The sequence below is a fragment of the Haliaeetus leucocephalus genome, unplaced genomic scaffold, assembly GCF_000737465.1.
Source record: "Haliaeetus leucocephalus isolate CR32 unplaced genomic scaffold, Haliaeetus_leucocephalus-4.0 Scaffold763, whole genome shotgun sequence".
Classification (NCBI taxonomy): domain Eukaryota; kingdom Metazoa; phylum Chordata; class Aves; order Accipitriformes; family Accipitridae; genus Haliaeetus; species Haliaeetus leucocephalus.
Window position 1 is genome coordinate 2,050,438 of NW_010973199.1, and position 20,003 is coordinate 2,070,440.

At 38.3% G+C, this 20,003-nt stretch overlaps 1 protein-coding gene across 1 annotated transcript in view; it reads left to right on the forward strand.

The window, feature by feature from the left end:
- Positions 1-20,003, forward strand: part of GRM8 (glutamate receptor, metabotropic 8) — a 348,222-nt gene that overhangs the window by 45,858 nt on the left and 282,361 nt on the right. Inside the window, exon 2 of the mRNA XM_010581289.1 lies at positions 14,346-14,562. Coding sequence (XP_010579591.1) covers positions 14,346-14,562 — 217 coding nt within the window. The remainder of the gene's footprint in view (positions 1-14,345; positions 14,563-20,003) is intronic.

A 20,003-nucleotide genomic window follows, 5' to 3' on the forward strand; every position in this document is an offset into this window, starting at 1 on the left:
TCTCATTCTCACTGGCGTATCCCTGACTACAAGGAAAGTAAATGAAGTGTCCCAGAAACACTGGCTTCTTTTGGTTGATGCAGTCACGAGATGCTCCGTGCGTTCTGGAACAGTGGAGTGCGGTGCTGTGGTTCGCGCGCTTTCGGTGCAACCCCTGGCTGTGATCCCACAAGACTGAACAGAGGGGCAGCAGTGCGAGCACCCCACCTGAGTTGCAGAAGCTCAGAGGGAGGTTTCATTCTTGGGATACTAAGAAAAATGCAAAGCCTTTGCATCCGCTATAGCAGGGTGAGCCGTTCTGCTCCTGCCTGCTGCGTTCTGCCTCCTGTGAGGCTGCGCTGGGGTGAGGAGCCGTGCTCTGTTTTCACCTATGGTTCCCCACATGTTGGCTAGTGAGTCAAAGCACTGGATGCGAGGGCCTGGGTTCCTGCACCCAACCGCCTGTCTGAAAATAAGGTTTTGCTCTGCAGTCAGCTGCAGGACAGAGCGGGCTCCAGAGACTCCAGCTCTGAGGCTTGTGTCCACCAGGCTGTGCAAAGGGTGAGGTGGCCTCTGAAGGTGCCCTTGGCTTTGACACCCTAGGTGGTAGAGGGAATCTGGGGCTATTGGCCACCAGCACAGCCGCTGGCGGTAGCTCTGTTTTTACTCTTATCTATTCTGTACATGGAGAAGTGTATTTGAAACAATTCACTCTTTTTGTTAGAGTCTGACTGTTGTGACACCTGTGTATATAAAGCCAAAATTCTTCTCTCTCAAGTAAAATAATGTTAATTGCTGGCTCAGACAAATGAAATGTGTGGAAAGGATACGTATTATAAAGTGTGCAGGGAAAAATGCTCAGAAATAATCGGTAAGACTGATGTACAAACGTATAGAAAGTAACTTAATTCAATTGTGTGGGGAATTCTGTCAGGCAGAAATTTCTCTTATCCTGATAGGGAGTGAAATCACAGTTCTTTAGAAATCTGACACCAAAGATTTGCAGATTTGTTTGGAAACTGCATAATTCAGCTGGACCTGTTAATCGTTTTCATAAATCTGAAGAGTTATATTTGAACTACCTAGCCCAGATAAAATAAGACCTCACACAACCCTCTTATGTGCCTAAAGTGGCACTCAGACATCTCAGTCTGCGATCTGTAAAGATGTTCTTGGATCTGTGAAACTTCTGGTGTCTAATTTGGGCCAGTAAAGTTCTCTTAGCATTGTGTTCTGTGATTGCATTTCCCCACAAGCACTGCCACCTTGGCAGTTAGCTTATTGCCTACAAATAATATTTTATCCAGTGTCAAAGGTACCTCAAGAAGTGACGACCAGATCCTGGGACCTGCCCCAGCTCAGATATATTGCAGAGCTGTGCAATTGTGTCTGCTGCACTTTTTTGTTCTCCAGCTTTATGCAACTCATCCACGCAGGGTCCTGCTGCCATGGGAGCGTGAGGTCTTCCCCATCTCAGTCTGGCCAGTGTTAGAGCAATCTCTTGGGAGATCTGGTTCAGGCTGTATGCGTGCTGATGGTGACATAAGAGCCATGTTTCACACTTTGGCTTCTGCTATAACCCTTTCTTGTATTGGTTCCTCACCTAGAGGAAAGGGACTTGAGGGAGGTTGTCCGCCCTACACAAAGGAAGGGCTCCCAACTATGAGTGAAAATGCAAGTGGACAAATGTGGGTTCTGTGGCAACTAGTTTTCTTTAAAAAATAAATAGACATGGCAACGTTGTCCTCTTCCCTAGACATGTTTTTAGAACTGGTGTGAACCACTCTTACGTGTGGAAGATGGTTTTGGGCTATTAACTGCAGTCTTCGTTCCACCTACACCAAAGAAATGTGATGTTGGACACATCTCTTGCTTAGTATTTCCTACTGGCTAGCTCAGGAAGTATCATATGAATCCCATTCCAAGGTGCTTAACTTCATCATATGTTGCATAGGCAGCCCATGTGCCAGACGGAGCCCACAAATTCTGTTCCAATAAACCTTGGTTCTTTGTTGCCTTTATGATTAAAAAGTAAGATCTACAAACTGTGAAAGAGAAGACAGACTAAAGACATAAAAAAAAAATGCTTCAAAGTTGTGTGGGTTGTTTTTTTTTTTTTTTTTTTTGAAAGAGGTATAAATGACATTGATATTCCATGGAAAAATATGTTGATTTCTTTCAGTTGGCAATTTTAAACCAACTCTTCCAGTGCCTGGAAGTGGATAGGTGACACTGATATGCAGAAATATATCTGTGAAGCAATTTCAATAAGTAGATAGAAATGGAATTGTATCAGGCTCAGCACAGGCTGGCATTCCCACACCACTTGTCATCAGGAGCATCCACTGAGGCTTTTGATGTCTCCAATGTTTATTCAATGCACTTGACACTTTTAAATCTAGTTTAGTGTAATTTTGCATTTGATGGGGTCTTTTAACATATGCAGCAACAGACTGAGGGAGGACAATTTCAAAATAAAAGATGTTCACTCATCAAAAGCTGCTATAGTATTCAGAAGTGGTACAGTGGTACTCTAGTTCCTAATACAGATCATTTGTGCACAGTATACAAAAGGAGATTTCCAAAGACTACTGATCAGTACACCAATGCACTGCATACAGTAGCTGCAGACTGAAACGCTCTCTGGTGAATGTGGGGTTCTCTTAAAAAGATCTATAGTCAAGCTGAAAAACAGGTGTTTTGCATCAGTCAAAGGAAACATTTTCAGCAGTCTGAGCATATAAAGGTTCCCAATATTTGGTCAGAATAGGACCAGTTGCTTGCTTGTTCTAGCCAAATAAAGCCACTGAATTCTGTGAAATATGTCGTGGGCTGACGTGATCATTTTCACTTCCTTCAGGTGAAAGCAAAGGTTTGTATGGAGACCCAGGGCCAAGGTTCCCTTGGCTGCCTGCTGAAGCACTGCCTGGCTGTGCTGTGTGGCAAAGGTGCACTGATAATTGTAGGCATGAAGGCAGGCAGGGGAGCTGCTTCGCAGGCCAGCATAAAGTAGTTGTTAGCAAGCCCTGCCTCTGACTAAATATGGGGTGTTACTGGGATTGCTGAAATGGGAAAAAATGAGTGGTGGAGCTTTTTGAGCTTATTGAAAGCTCCTCACACCCTCTTCTTTCAGCATCCTGCTGAGCTGCTGAAGTAGGGCGTTCATGGTGGGGCCAGACTTACAGGATCAAGCTAACTGAGGAGGACTTTTAAGAACCTTCAAAAGGACTTATATATCATCTGTATTTGGACTTAGAGATATTGGAGAGTCACAGCTAGGGAGGAAATCTCCATCGCACTAGCCGGGAAGGCTAAGGCTAGCAGTCAAACAAGGCTGTATGGTGGTGATAACAGTAAACTGATTTATACTTAAATTGCAATGAATAAAAATAGGGAAAAGGAGAATTTGCAGAATTGATGCGAAATGCTCATCCAATATAGGCTTTTTTCCTACATCAGATACTTCTTTTGCTGACTTTGTGGATGTGTTCCCCTTGCAGTCAGAGAGCAAAAATGCCTATTATGGGGAAGGAAGCCTTACTCGGTAGACGAGAGTGAAGAGTGACCCTGTCCAGGCTTATTTCACAGAAGAAGAGTTTCCCTTTGCCCTTTCTACTGGGCCAAGTGGAAACACTGACTATCTCTGAACTGTAGGCTGCTGAAGGGGAGAAGCAGAGCTGGAACTGAAAATCCTAAATCAGCTCTTTAGAAACTAATCACTGTCCACTCTTCCTTCTCAATTCAGTTAAGTTGTGGTTGAGGAGGGAGTGAGAAGAGATAGGGAAACCAGGTGTGAAGGAAAAGGTATATCTGGGAAGAAGGAGATGTTCACATAGAGGAAAGAGAGAAAACAAGAAGATAGCAGGAGGGAACTATAAGTTGTTGAAATGTCTGAGGGGAAAAAAGTAAGTATGAGTTATAGGAAGAAAGGGGAAAAATGTCAGAGAAAAGTACCTATCTATATGTATAGGAAATATGGAACCGTTCAATAAGAAATAGCATTGAACTATTTTTAGAAAGCTTTCCCCAATATTCTATTTCTCTGTATTAAATGGAGAAGCTAAGAATATACTGCTGTACAGATAGGAAACCTCTGCAAGATCTCTCTATTTCTTCAAGTGTTCTTACTTCCTTCAAGCTGTGCTTTTCTTAAAATTAATCTTACTTAATTTGAGTCAGTAACAATATCAGTTTAGAAACAAGATTTTGGTAGCCTCCCCGGTGGGGAAGTATAAACCACTAACTACTGTGTCAGAAAGGGAAGAAAAATGGCCCAACACATGGTATATGTGTGTGCATCCGTGTACATATTTTATACATACATAAAATTATTTTTATATAGAAATGGAAGAATTTCTTCTGTGATTCCTGACGTTCAGGACAATCTTATTCCTGAAAGCAGTCTCCAAAGCACCATGCACTTTTTGAAGGCCCCAAAGACTGTCAGCAAAATGCCTTGGTGGAAACAGTGGGTACAAAGTTGCTGCGTGAGCTTGGACATGCAGGTTTCAATATGGTTTTTTTGATGGAGGGAGGGGACAAGGTGTACTTTTGTACTTTGTACAATGTACTTTTGAGCGCATATTAAGAGGCTCCTTTTTTCTAGGCTGAGATTGTGTTAGTTATTCTTAACAACAATCCCCAAATGATAGATAATGCACTTACATCTACCTTTTTATGGTGCAAGGCTGGGATTTTCAAAAGGGCCAAGTAAGATTAGCCCATTGGCAGCCAGGTTGTACTTTTGAGGGTTCCAGACTCTGATGCTAGAAACACAAGGAAACAAAACACTTTCTTTGAAATCTCTTTGATCACATGATTAATTTATGTAATCAGTATTTTTGTTTTGTTTTGTTCTCCCCACCCTGGTGAATTCTTCATTTCCAATGCACCTGTCCAGTTCATGGATTTTAATATTTAGGTTTTCACAAATTTCCAAAATTCTGTAGGAGCTGTTCCAGACAGTCTTCAGACCAGTGGCAGTGTAGTCCTACTTTGTATATATGCTGTTGTGCTCTCACTTGGGTTGCCTGGATTTTCATCTCTCTGCTTGCCATGATCCTTTTGATAAGATAATCCATGGATCAATGTACTGATAAACCATAGTGTTTAAGTCAGAAATCAGAATGGAAATCTGGTAATAATGATGGAAAAGAAGAGACATCGCCTTTTTCCACAGCCACCCTACTATTTTAAAATAAAGTACATTTTGAATAGAAAGGAAGGCTTGGATATCACTCGCATGGGCTTCAGAGCTTAATTCATAGATAACTTCCAGTCCTCTGATTGGAAATGTTTTGCTTTTTTCTTCAACTTTTCTACCAGTAGCAACTGGACTTAGCATCTCACTGTGGTAATACAGAAAACATTTAATTTTTTGGAAATGGCTTGAGACTGGCTAATGTTTTCTTCTTGTAACTTTTAAGGTTAAAAACTCAAGGTAAAATTGTTTAACTGCCAAGCCTGATTGTTTTAAGAAATGAAGAAAAATAATCTGAACACACAAAAAAAGGGACACCTTTCATTTCTCTTCTTCCAAGTCTGTAATCTATGGATTTAAAATGGTGCTTTTAATCCCGTATGAACTGCCTGTGCTGCAGAAGGAATCCCTAGCTATGGTGAATCAAAAGGATTCCCTTAATGCAGTCTGATATGAGGTATCCAAGTCATTAGCGTGGGGCAGACAGATTACAGGAAAGCTGGGCTTTCTGGGCTCACCGCTGAAGTGTAAGCAGCATACCCTAGAACATGTGAAAGCACCCGCTAAAGCACTGGGCCTGTGTGCCTGGCCAGCTGAGCCCCATTTACATATCTTAACGTTGTCTGCAAATGTGGAGAGAGCTGTGACCAAACCAAAATTTGCTTTCCCTTCTCATGACATTTTTCAGTTACTTGTATCTCATGATGTTAAGCTGGCAGCATGGATAGGAAAAGGATAGTACTACTGCTCAGCCAGTGGCGTAAGCTGAAGTGGCCTTGCAGCATGAAAAAGTGAATGCAAAGATCAGAATTGTCCATTAAGCAGAGCACCCATCTTGCATCCTGCTGAGAGCACCCTCTTCTTCCATAATGATGGTCTCTGTAATCAGAAAAATTGCTGTGGACAACTGCGTGTCCCCATGGGTGAGTCTCTGAAGTTGCCTGCTGTGCTCTCTATGGTACTAATTAGTAAATGAATGTAAAGGAATCCTGATCTGGACTGAGGAATACTTTATGAGCTATTAGGTAAATTTATTACTGCTGAATAATAATAAAAAGTTGGCTTTGTTAGTTCAGACCAAAAGTAATGCACAACTTTGTATATTTTTCTCAAACTCATCAAAAGAGATTACAGTTGCAGACACTGACATGACAAGCTCTAATGAGGAAAGTAGGGCTAAAAAAGCTTTGAAATATCAGAGTTCACACTGTGCGCAGCAGAGATTGACACAAGTCTAACATATCGATACGCATAATTAAGTGTGGGTTTCCCCAACAAGTAGAAAAGGAATTTTAATAGTTTTAAGAAGTCCCTAAAGCTATCTGACCATCCCTGTCTTCCTGTTTGATCTGATGACTGGAGAACATAAGAAACTGTGAAGGAAGAGCTAACAGCCATTCCCAAGCTCAAGGTCGTCCCTCCCCTCCCTCCTTGTTATTTGATCTCAGTATGAATATTACTCATTTGATCTGCTGCTTCTTCAGCTTATCATTCAGTGCCTGGACCTCAGCTGGGTTTAAAATATTTAGAAAGAGGCTGCCTACAGATGGTGGATAATTTAATGTGCAACTGCTTAATGTAGTTGGTTTTCAGAGAGGCAAACCCCAGGATTTAAAATGATGTGGAAATACCAGAATAGAGCTCCCTTACTGAGAAAATGCCATTGTTAAACATTAATCAATAGACTCTCTTGCACAGAACATTGATGACAGTTCAAGCTGTCCTTAGATGGATTCTCATCCTCCTGGAGTTACACAGCGATGCACAGTGTGACAAGATGTGCTTCAGCTGTAAAAATGTTCGTAATGCATAAATATCCTTTTAATGTTTTTGCCCTAAAGTCCATCACACAGCACAGAGACCTGTACTTTCCTGAGTGGTGAATTTGTTTTGTAGATGCTGCTTCTATTATGGGATTGCAGATTGTGATATCCCATTATTACTATTATTATTTTCTTCTTTAGTATCCCTTGTGTGTAATTAAAAGTAATGACTTCTAATGAGTCCCTGCCCTACTTCAACCCACTGGAAGGAAACTACTTCTCAATTTGGAACACTTTATATTATACACATTCCTCCTTTGTTGCTTCCTGTTCTGCCAGGGCAGTACAGCAGGTCACAAACTAAAGTACTCTTGCTGTAGCACGTCTGGTTAGACTTTATGAAAGATATTTTCTGGCTGGTGGGGATAGAATGCAATGCAAGGAGCTTTAATATTTTTTCATCCCATAATCTGATACTATACAACTATGTGTATTAACTATAAGAAATTACTTTCTCTAGGGTAATCGTTTATTCAGAATACTGTAGTTGCTAGTCCATTTGACCACCAGAGATAGGTGTGATAGATAATTACTGTGTCTGTAGTTGAGGAAAAAAAGAGAAGATGAGTAATGAAAGAGGATTTGCGTGTTTGATTTTATCCCTGTATTTCCACTGGGCTAGCGATTCCATCTGCCTCTGTAATTTTTCACATACTGGACCAACCTATGATGGTTGCAGAAATAATTTTGTTGGCAACAAACCGTACTGCATTGATTCTCATCTATGTCCTTTTCTTGAGAAAAGATCAGTGCAGCTCATTGAAGAGACATTCTGCTCAGGAATATGTCTTCAGAAGGTAACTGATGGCAACAGAAGTAAAGGCAATGAAAGAGTAATAGGAAGTGAAAAGAAAGAGTAAAATAATTTACCCATCCCAGCTCAAAAACATTTACGTGTGATGGATCACTTCTCTCCCTGTGTTTGGGGGAAAAAATAGCAATAGCTATGTTGCATTTTATCACAAAGACCATATCTTTGCACAATACCCATACAAACACACAGGGAACTTTCAGAAGGTTTGAAGTGACCTTATCATTAGCTCCTCGTCATAAGGCGTATGAATTGCAAGCACCCTTGACAGGAGCTGCTATGATACTTACTGCAAACAGAATGACTTAGAATAGCTCTAATGGATTTAAAAAAATTCCTGCCTTCCAAGTTAAATCAGCTGATGTCAGCTTTCAGATTATACTTTTGTTCTTTCCCTTTCCAAAGCGTTTAAATTCTGCTAAACTTTTTTTGAACTAAATACATTTTAAAGTGTATTCATCTGGGTGAAAAGCATACCTATTTTTTCTTGCTTTTTCCCTAGCTGATATGAACATATTTTTTGCGGGGAGAGGTGGAAATCTGTGGTAATTCCTAAACAAGATTTGTTCCTGGACACATGATAAATACTGTGGTTGAGTGTCCTTAATATACAGAGAGACCCTCAAGTGTATATGTCTAAATAAATACAGTTTAGAATTAGATGTGTTTATAAGTATAAGTGAATACATATATACATCTACTGGGAAAATATTTTGTCACAGATTGCTCCTCCTCATGGTAAAATCCATGGAAAGAGGCTGAATCAGAAAACTTCGTATGCTGAAACTTTTCCACAGCATCAGCTCTAGCAGAGGTGGTTTGTAGCCGGTGGATTTGGCAAGGTGTCACCCTGCTCAGCTGCTCCGAGCATTGAATGGGGCATCTCACGTCTCCAAAGGTGTTACTGAGACTTAATGTGTTATATCTTCCCAGAATGATTTAATGTTGGTTTATTCTGAAAATGAATGAAACAAGCTCCCTAATGATGGCATAGGTGACCTATTTGGTTTTTGTCATAGGTGGAAAGATGGAGACATCACAGAAGGAAGTTCATCATTATCTGTGCACAGATGTCTTAATAGTCATGTGTCACCAAAATGAGTGGGTTTGTGAGATTCAATGGAAGACATGTAGCTGTTTACGCTATTGTTCTACATAGTGTGTGTACAACAGTTGAATTAATCTCCCAGGCTCCCTTTATAGTCAGCGAAGAGAAATGGGCAGTTTCAGGGTGCATTTCATCTCCTCCTACAGTTAGTAACAAAAGACAACATTTTTAATCTTGTTTGGTATAGTGCAAGATGTTATTAAGCCTCATCAAACTTTTGAATCTTGAATGTCTACCCTAAATGACTTTACCAGTACTGTATTGCAGGCTGACACATTTTTCAGAAGTGGAAGCAGGCTAAAATGATGCTCTGGTTGATGGCAATTTACAAATGTGACTAATAGCTATAGTGACCTCAGCTCTCATCCAGCAACTGTTCAATATCTAGACCCTGAGGATTCATTTCACTGCTGTGAGTTTTTTGTGCTCACAAAGAGCTCTTTCTTGCTGTACAGAAGAGGGAATAAAAATCTTGAAAAGACAGGGCCATTAATGATTAATGGTAGACATTTAAAATTCAAAAAAATCACCAAGTTGAAAATGTGTTTCCACAGTCAAATTTTATTTCAAGCATTTTTACTCCTTTGTAAGCTTTATTAGTTGGTAGTAAAATGCCAGTTGATACTGAGCAATCATTAACCTAAAGTTTACTGACTTCAATTTGTTAGCTACAATTATTACTATTTTTAATATTCTATTGCTAATATTCCTCAAAAAAAAAAAGACTGCTCAGTAATGAGAGAATGGAAAAGGGAAATAAAATGCTAGTTGATATGTTGAAGTTAGTAGTGATAGGACTGAGTGGGTAGTGAAACTGAAGATGTGAATGATTTAAGCCCATTACTCTGGGTGACTGTACAGCGCAGTTACTGCCGTGAGTGTAACTCATAATCTGTGATGTTCAAAATTACCAGTGATTGCTTTCTCAGGTCTTTTTTCTTATGAGCTTAGCTCGTTTCACTGTCTGCTACTCTGCTCCCAAATCATGCTTTCAGCTGAAAGGCTGTATAAAGGAAGATGGCATTTCAAATGGCCAGCTGATACTTTACATTGACAAATGTAGCATGCAAATGGCTTTGAAAGCTCAATAAAAAAGGTTCCAGTGAACTTCTGTCCAAAACTTGGACAGCATGCCATTGAAGAGAAGGCATACTAAGAGCTGCCTGCTGTGGTGAAGACACTTTACTGGAAGGGCAACCCTAGGTCATGTTGTTTCCTCTGCTGTCCTCAGTGTAACACCTCTCTGGTTTTGGGTTTGGATCCCAGCACTGGACCCACCAAACAGATCAGGGTAGTGCTTCCCTATGAATAGTCCTGGATTCGGGAGTGGTAGGTGGCTTTCATTTTCAGTGTACACGGGACTGAAAATGGTTTACCACTTAGCTGAAATAAATGAGAAGTTACGTTAGCTGCCTTTGGCACTTCAGAAATTGTCCACATCTCCATCAGGGAGTAGAAGTCTGTTCTGTAGTAATGTTTGGTGGATATCTTGTACAGATATTGCTCCCCCTTTGAAGTGCTGCCACAGTCACGCTTTGTGGACAGTTAGTTCTGAAAGTAACTGCTCCATCTTCTCTAATCCTCTGGGAAGGGCAGATCTTTAGAGACAGATTTTAAATCGGCTGGGAGATGTATACAGAATGATCCAGGAAAAACAGACTATTCTTGACTGTTGATTTTGGCTTGAATGTATCTTGAAGGATTAGCTGCTCTACTTAGTTGTCAGCAATTGTTTTCTTTTTTTTCTTTCTTTGTTCTAAATTGTTTTGGTTTTTTTTAAGCATGCAGAATAATTTTCCAATGCCAGTGACTGGATGATAGAATGGGATGAAGCCACCACTGACTTTGGTTAAGGACTGAGGGATTGCTGGTAGTTTCAGCAGTGGTTCAGTATGCACCAGGATTAAGACCAGTATGTAACTAAAACTGGATATTGTTTCAAAGCACCACACTATAAATGTTTGCTTTTAAACATTTAACAGATAGCTCAAGCTTAAAATAACAATTAAAATAAAGCTTCTATGAATTCCTCTGTATAATTATTTCAAAGAGTTCAAGTCTGTCACCCACTAGAAGTCAAGTGTTTATCAGTAGGTTATAGGTTAATGGGAGGCCAAACCATAGAGTAGGAAAGGATAGAAAAAAAATATCAATGAACATTCAAACATGAATGCTTTTAGCCATTGTCAGTGAATGTGACAGCTGTTGTGTGATAACCGATTCAAATGTGGTTATATAATCCTCCTTTTTTTTTTTCCTTTTTTTCCCCCAAAGAAAAGGAAATATGCTATTAACAGTGCTATATAGCACTTGAATACAATGTAAATGTTACACATATTGTATTTAATTTTGAAAATTTAGATTGAGAAATCTAGAATGAGAAATATAAAACCCCTTTACAGGTCTCTTTCAAAATGCAAATTTATGTCTCAAGGGGCCAGTGGAACTTAAAGTATAAATACAGTCTGTATTTAGGGAGTTTTAAAAGCACATATTACTGAATTGATAGAGCATAACAGTTCCCTTGCTTAGGCAGCATTATGCTCTATCTTGTAAAATGTACTTGGGGACATGTAAAATGGTTTATTAAACCTACAGTCCATAACTAGAGTTGTTTCATTTTAATGTATATATTTTTCATTCATGGATTATTGAACCACTAAATCCTAACAATTTGTCTCATGCCAAACATTTTCTTTGGGTCTCGTTCCAAGCCTTTTCAGTAACTGTGTAACTTGGAACATACCCCAAACGCTCAAATTTTAAAGCTGCTTTTCAGTGCCCCCCTGTATACAAATGTACATTTAAAAGCAGGCAAGGAAGGAAGTTTCTGTTTACTTTTGTATAAAATGCTTTCACAGAAAGAAATCTATGAGGTATTTCTGGGTGGGAGATCTGCAGTTTAGGGGAGAAAATTCTTGAATATAAAGTGTTGTCTATAACCATGAGGGATGTATACAAAAAGAAATATGGAAAATAACTACATATTCTGTTGCATAAACCATTCTTCACAAAACTTAGGGATGGCTTGCTATTTAGAGAGTGTCTTTCTCCCTACTTTAACATGGCATATTGTTCTTTTATGGTAGTGAAAAGCTGGCAGAAGTTATAAAAGAGTGGTGATTTAAGCCTACTAGGTGTGCCCAATGATTTCAGGGTATCGGGTTTGGACAGTATTTACCTTCCATTTTCTTCCATTGTTATTAGAAATAACTCTAGGGAAGAAGCTGAACTACAAAGAGCTGAAAAGTAGGAAAGTAGCGTCTCTTCTCTGCTTTTTCCAAGGCCCCAAAATAAGGTTTTTCATAGTACGTAAAGTATCTCTTATTGATCTGAAACACCTCATTGCTGTGTTGAACCAATGACTCTCATACAAACACATATCTAGGATTTCTTATTCATCTCATGCCTGAAGAGAAACAGGAACTGAGAAAGTTAATGGATATAACTCTGTGGTCTAGGCTTGAAGGTTTTCAATGACAAAGTATCTGTCTAAAAGATCTCTTACTAGTGTTGATTTTATGAACATTATTGATGAAATAACTTTCAGCAAAGCAACAACGCCATAGAATTTGTGAAATGGCACACCGAGGAGCACAATGAGTAAAATCACAGAGGTTGTCTTTATTTTTTTCCATCTGGAAAAAGATGGCTGGTTTAGAGACTGATAGAGCAAATTTAGAAAGGGAATGATATCCGCTCTAAATGTGCATAATTGTGTTGTTACAGGGCAAAATCTCTTGTCTCTAAAGAGATAAAAGATGTTTCAAACATTTTCTGAAAGAAAGGGAATTTATACAAGGCAGGTTTTGTAAGGACAATTTATCCTTTATTTTTACTTAGTGGATCTTTGCTGTGTTAGGAATACTGATTTCCATGAGATACGACCTTTAGATTACTTTTCCTGTGATCCTCCCTTTCCTTTTTTTGTGTTCTCTCTGGTTGTTACTATTACAACATTTCAGATTATTTATTCTGAGGCGTTTCCATGAGTAGAAAATTTCTTAAAGAAGGATATAGCCAAGATACATATGAGTTTATTTTGTTTGCTTCTGACTGAGAAATGATTTTGACATCCCTTAGGCTATAAACTGTTTTTTCAGGCTGTAAAAGTCTACACTGTCTTTGCATGGTTAATGACCAGACTCTTTGAATCCCTTATATTTGCCTCAAATCCATTTTCTAGTTTGTGCTGATAAGGAAGTGCTGTACACGACCTAAGGGTTGCACTAAACCTTCTACTATAGCATCTAATGTGACAGTGAGCATTTACCAGATCACCTGTTATCTGGGACTGCTAAATTCAGGTCTCAACAGAATCGATTTAGGAAATCTGTTCAGATTGTTTTCTTGAAGAGTATTTTATGTTTTGTAAGATGTGAATTAAGTACCTACTATTAATATAGATTACAAATGCAATGCAATATTTGGAGTATCTTTCATTTCAAGCTAGTGATTATTTGATCAGTTTTACCATTTTTAAATGAGAAAATCATTCCCCTTTTAAGTTAGCATAAATGTTAATTAAACTTTCTTGCACCAAATTACTTTTCAGAATAATTGAAAATTGCTTGCAGGTAGCTGCTTCTGGACATTTCCAAAATATTTCTTTAAGATAAGAGTTAATAGAAAATCACCCTACTTTTTTTTCCTATGAAAATAGTAATTTATTTTAAAAATGTATTTCAGTTATTTAGTGTGTTTTGGGGTTGCGTTTTTTGTTTGTTTGTTTGTTTCTACAAAGAATATTTTGGTGGTTTGTACAAAGATTACCATCCTTGTAACCTTTCTCCTTCTCTATATGTATACTGTGTACAGAGAATTTTTTTTTCATGTTTTTTCATTAAATAGCTTTTGGTATTAACTACATAGCCTCCATATTCTTAAATCATGCACAATACCATATTAAAACTGGAAAATGAAAAATCTACAACAGAGCTTGAAAAATAGGAATAAAATGGGAAAGCACACTTGCATGTACATAAATAAACAAAACAATGAAATGGAAATAATCTACATTTTACTCATCAAATTTAAGTGTAGCATTTTTAAGAATCACAGTCATCAAACCCGACCTTTTCATCTTCTGTAGTAATAGTAAGAATTCCTCCTTTTTTTTTTCCCCTTTCATCTGTTCCTATCAGAGCCAGGATCAAAAAAGAAGTTGTTACACTTACATGTCAAGAATCATGACATCTGGAGAAAAGCAGAATGCATTATTTCATGGTGAGAGTGTTATACAATAAGACTTGACTGACATTTCACAAAATCTGAGATGCTTTCTGATCGGTTGATTTAATTAAAACAAGATATTCAGTTCTGTGCAATGCCTGTGCATAATCTATTTTAAGCCTTTGAAACATACAAGTATATAGTGTAAAATGGTATTAGATTGGCTTGAATGACTTGTCATTCTGTTTGCAGATACCTCAAATCAGCTATGCATCTACAGCTCCAGAACTGAGCGATAACACCAGGTATGACTTTTTCTCTCGAGTGGTCCCACCGGACTCCTACCAAGCACAGGCCATGGTTGACATCGTGACGGCCCTTGGGTGGAACTACGTGTCGACGCTGGCTTCCGAAGGCAACTACGGAGAGAGTGGCGTGGAGGCGTTCACCCAGCTCTCCAGGGAAATTGGTGAGTGTATGTTTATCAGGTTTTGTATTTATAGCTGCTGGGTTACAGAGCATCACTGAACTCTGCCTAGGTCTACACAGAGTGATCAGAACACCTGCAGGCGCGTTACCTGGACTCAAGTGGAGGGGGTTATGGATGATTTTGCTGCTTGTGCATCTGCCAAGGTGACAGTTATGGCAGTAATTTAATAACTCTTGAGAGAGGCAAAAGATTTATGTCTCTTGCCCCTTTTGGAAGGGGGGAGCTTTTTGATGAGTTAGGAGCAAAAAGCAACCACCAGCTGAATTACAGCCAGGTTTGAAGAGATGCAATTGATTTAGCTTAGGAAAATCATAATCCAATGAGACCTCATTTTCCTTGTTCCAGCACTGATAAATCTAGGGGTTTTAATTTTGAGGAATTTGAAAAATAATAAAAAAATCTGTGAAGTACAAAGACATACCCTTCTTATTTTTCCTTCATATAAGGAATGTGCTATATAAATACAGGCATTATTATGAGAAGTATATTTAAGTCCCTTTGACCTGTCCCCCCCGTCCCCTGTTATTTCTGGCCTGAAAAATGGCTGTTTCTCAGGAGCAGTAGGTTTTGGACAGCAAGGACTGAGATGATGAGTAGCAGGTGGTTTGAAAAAGGGTGGAATTGGTCTTTCATTAAGTACAGTGTTAAATGACACAAAATAGTATCCTTTAAAAAAAAAATAAAATTGCAAACAGCCTTCCTGTCCTTCCTCAGAAAGCCTGGATTAATCTATTCAATTTGACTTTCAGGGCAGGTACATATGAACTTTTGTTCTTTCAAGTCAGCTTGGGTGAGATAATATGATAAAATCTTCCATTTTCAATAACCGCATGTAAATACAGAGACCATCTCAATCGTATAGGAAAGCACATGTGTGTTTCAGGTACTTATGCTTGAACCATAAAGGTTACTGATTGCTCATAATTTGGCAGTAAGACAAAAATGCAGCAATTCATGCCAGTAGGGAACCAGTGTATAGAATATGCTCGATTGATTAATTAATAAAAATTCTGTCTCTAGCTTCTAATCAATGCTTTCAGATCCTAGATGTCTTCATGGGAGAATTAAGGCTGACTACAATACAATGGTTTGATCTGGGGTTAGCAAAGGCATGGATAATTCTTCCAGTTTGTACCAAAAAGAGATGGTTTATCTATTGTGTCAAATACAGCAGTGAATAGATTGGCTGCCCCAGACATTCACCAAGGAGTTCATTGGCTGAAAATCACTTTTGCTTGAAACCATCTGCAGCCCAGCTAGTTTGGCTGAGTCCTGAAAGTAGGCAAATAAAGTGCTCAGGACTTTCTTACCATTTCCCATTTCCAGAAATATAAGAGTTTTTCAGATGGGTGCAATGACAACAGTGATTTCATGATAATCACAATGACCTGAGTTTGTGTCAGTTGGATCTTGATCAGAATAAGAAAAGACCATTGTCATTCATTAAATAATTATTATTAATAGTATTACTTAAATATTAATCCAAAGCAGTTAAAATAATGAATGGGTATCCTAAACATTACAAGATCTGTGTAATACCAGGAAACATAAAAAATAACTTTTGTTTATTGTTTGTTTTTTTTCCTTATGACTTTTGTTCTCTACTAGAGCACTTGATTTTGGCAACCTTTGTGCTTATAGCAACTTACCCACTATTGTGGGTAACAGGGACTTGAATGGTTCTGAAGAAGGAAAGCAGAGGAGAGACAGGAAATTATAAACCAGACAAGTAATTTTTAGTTCCTAGAAAAATGTTGAAATAAATAATCAGGTAAATCATATGTAACCACAGGGACATGATCAATAGCCACTGCAGAATTGTCAAGAACAAATAGTATCAAAGCCATCTAATAATTTTCTTTGACAGGATAACAACTTTATAGCTAGAGAAGAAGCACTTGATGTCATGTCTCTTGAATTTAGTAGTGTTATCTCAGCTGCCACATAGAGTATTGTCCTGAGCAAATTTGGGAATTGTGATTTAGGTGAAAATATCATAGACTGGATGCAGACCTATTTAGAAAACTTTGCTCAGAGTAATTAGCAATGGTTTCTGTTTAAAAGGAAGAATGTGTTGTGTGTTTGGCAGGGGTTTATGCTGGGTTAGGTCCTAGCCAATATTTTCATGTTTAGTCCAGACAGACTTGGAAGGAAGGATATGCCTGTAAAATCTGGAGATGACTTCAAGATGGGAAGGACTAGGAGTGTATTGGAAGAGATTCTTAGAGTCCAAAACTGGAGATATGATCTGAAAAAATAGCATGCCATTTAAGAGACAGATGCAAGACATTCTGCTTCAGCAAGAAGGATCTGTACAATAAGGAATACAGAATGACTGGTCAGAAAATACTATCTCAAAAAATGATCTGAGCATGATAGTAAATTATAACCTGCCTATATTCCTCATGTTTTACTGGAACATGCAGGTGGGCATACCATCTGTAAAATAATTTGAGTAATCCTCCAATTTGCCTGGTAGTTCTGAAACCTCCTTTTAACTCAGTACAGGTTTTGACCCTCACTTCACAAAGGTGAGAGTCTTGGCAAGCAAGAACAAAGACAATCACAAACCTTGAAAACGTGGTCTGTGAGGAGCGACTGAGCAAGGTGGTTAGGTAGCCTGAAGAAGAGTTGACTAAGAAGGGAAGGTGATGGAAAATAATGTTTTCAAATAGACAGATGGCTTTTACAGAAAGGTAGAGGACCCCTTGTTCATCCAAATACAGTGTATGTGAACAGAAGTAATGGAATTATCTCTAGCATGATTCCGTTTAGATTTGAAGAAAGCCCCTTTTAATGGTTAAGACATTAAAGCATTAGCCTAGCTTGCTTGGGGACATTTTGGAGCCTCCATTGCTGAGGATCTGGGAGAATGCATTGGACAAACACCTGCCCAGGGGTTATACAAGTGTACTTAGTTCTTCCTTGGGGCTGGGAGGTGGATTGAATGATTTCTTAATGTCCCTTCCAGCCTAATTCTATTGTCCACTGTCCTCATATTTTTTACCTGAACCATAGGGCTGGAAACACTTTTAAAATGGAAAGTTCGAATAGCATCTAATTATGAGGTCTGAGACTACAGAGTTTACATAGGTTTATAAAAATCATCACATAGTGTGAGACTGCACACAAACCAGCAAAATTTACCAGCACTATGTTAATAAACTGTGTGTTAAGAGAATCTAATCAGGTTCCCCCTGTGCTGCTGGCATACAAATGCATAGGACAGCTCAACTCCTTTCTGAGTACTTTACATCCTGTTTAAGATAAGATGCCAACAACTGGAAGCTAAATGAATGTGAAGATAAGCATAATGGAAAGCAATACATTTGAGGAAAGGATGTGAAAGAAATTGATACATTCATTTCTGAAAAGTTCAGTGGCTGAGAGGACATGCGAGACAGAAGTTTTGAAAATATAAATAGGAAAGCTTGGGGGTTTCTGGTTTTGTTTGTTTGTTTGTTTGTTTTTGTGGTTTTTTTTTTAAGTTTTCTCCAGTCACTTAAGAACTAAGAAGGGGTAGGGTTTTAAATATTTTTAAAATAGAGATTAATTGCATGTACTTATAATTTCAGGTACTTATTTGTTGTGATCTTTACTCTTTGCCTCTAATTTCCAGTTTGATTGGTCCTCTGTTCAACTTCTACTTCTCGATTAGTAACAGAAGCAGAAAAGAAAGAACAGGCTCCCAGATGAAATGTGGAATACTGAAAAGGTCAAAGTGGTCCCACCCTGACATGTCACAGAATATATTACATATCAAAATCTGCGCTAATTTTAATGACAAAGATCCTGTCTGGGACAAAGCATAGCTGGAAGTTAAATATTTTACATGACAATGATTGTAAGGAGAATAGGGAATGGGACTTATTCCAACGCATTCTTCCATGCATTATTGTTTGAAAACAATGATTAAATTTATAGTATTTTCTACTCCCATTACAAAGTTAATCAATGATATCACTATAAGCATTTTGGCATCGTGATCAAATCATTTTTGGTACATTGGCTAAAGGAATGAATTCATACAAAATGATAATGGTTAGGAGTTTAAGCATTAAATTGAGTGAGACTTGACTCAATGAGAGAAACTAAAAAGGGGAAAAGAAGAAAGCACATTTTACCAAGTCCTCCTTACACTGTCATGCTGAATACTGCTCTTCTATTTACTATGCTGTTAATGATGTTTGACAAAATAAATGTTGGAAAGTCTCTAATCAGTCTTCTTTTAATGGTTCATTCCCTCTGCTATTAGATACTATCAGAGAGAAAATCATGGGATCCTTTTCACTTTTTTACAGAATACAAAAACATTTGGCTCAGAAAAATCTCTTTGGGGTCAGAGTACTTGCTCAGTTAGTGCAATGTTTGTACTGGAAAATGTAACAAATCCACAAACAGTATGTGAAATGCTATGTGTCAGATTTTATGCCCACTAGTGGTCAACGAAAACTTGGCACAAATGCTGACGGGTCCTGGTAGTGAAACACTTACGAAGCTATCAGAAGAGGAGGTGAAAATGATAAAGGCAGGGAACTGTAGGTGATCATTAAGAATAGGTGAGAATCTTTAACATTGATTGCCCCTTTTTTCCTTGTAAGTCAGTTTTGCATGTCTTGCCAGAGGGGTAAAGAAGACAGCAAAGAGGATTTAGGACCAGACCTTTGAGCCCAAATGACATCACTTCATAGCAGCTTTACCCTGGAAGAGAACGGTGTACTTAATATCAGCGTGTACCCTTGAATGCTTGTTTTTAGGCACAGGGTTTTGTAGTTTTACCTACTCCCTTTATCCTGGTATATTGCAGTTAATAGCATTTTTCTGAGAAGGGACCACAGTTACTTTTATGATCCTTCATAATATTTTACCATTACAGTCACACTGATAACTATATACCTAATTATATATCCTGAATGAATGCTACAGTAGGTTTATTTAAACTGCTTCAGACTGCAACATAGCTAGCTATATTTTGTTTACATAGAGAATGGTCTGTGACATTTCTTTGACATAGTTCTTAGGTCATCTTTGTCTCTTGTCAGTTTTTTGTGTGTCTGCAGTTGTGTGATGTATCTCTGCTTTTCTCCGAATCATTGGAGATGATTCTTGCCTTTAATATCTTTTGGACTTCTAAAGCTTTCAATGGATAAAGTGAAAATTTAGTGGGAAGTGGGGAGTGAGGGTTGAGCAGGAAAATAAAACTTAAGGCTGTGTAACCTTTCCTCTCCACTTAGATTATTCATTGATAATCTAGAAATAAATAAGATGGATTGCTGTTAAGATTAATTCACATTTCCTGCAGTAATCTTTGTATATCTTTGATAAAAAGATAAAGCTTTTTATATCTTAAGTAAGCTGATAAATAGACTTTATGTTTTTGTCCCCCCTCAGATGTTATTTAATAGAAGATTAAAAAATCT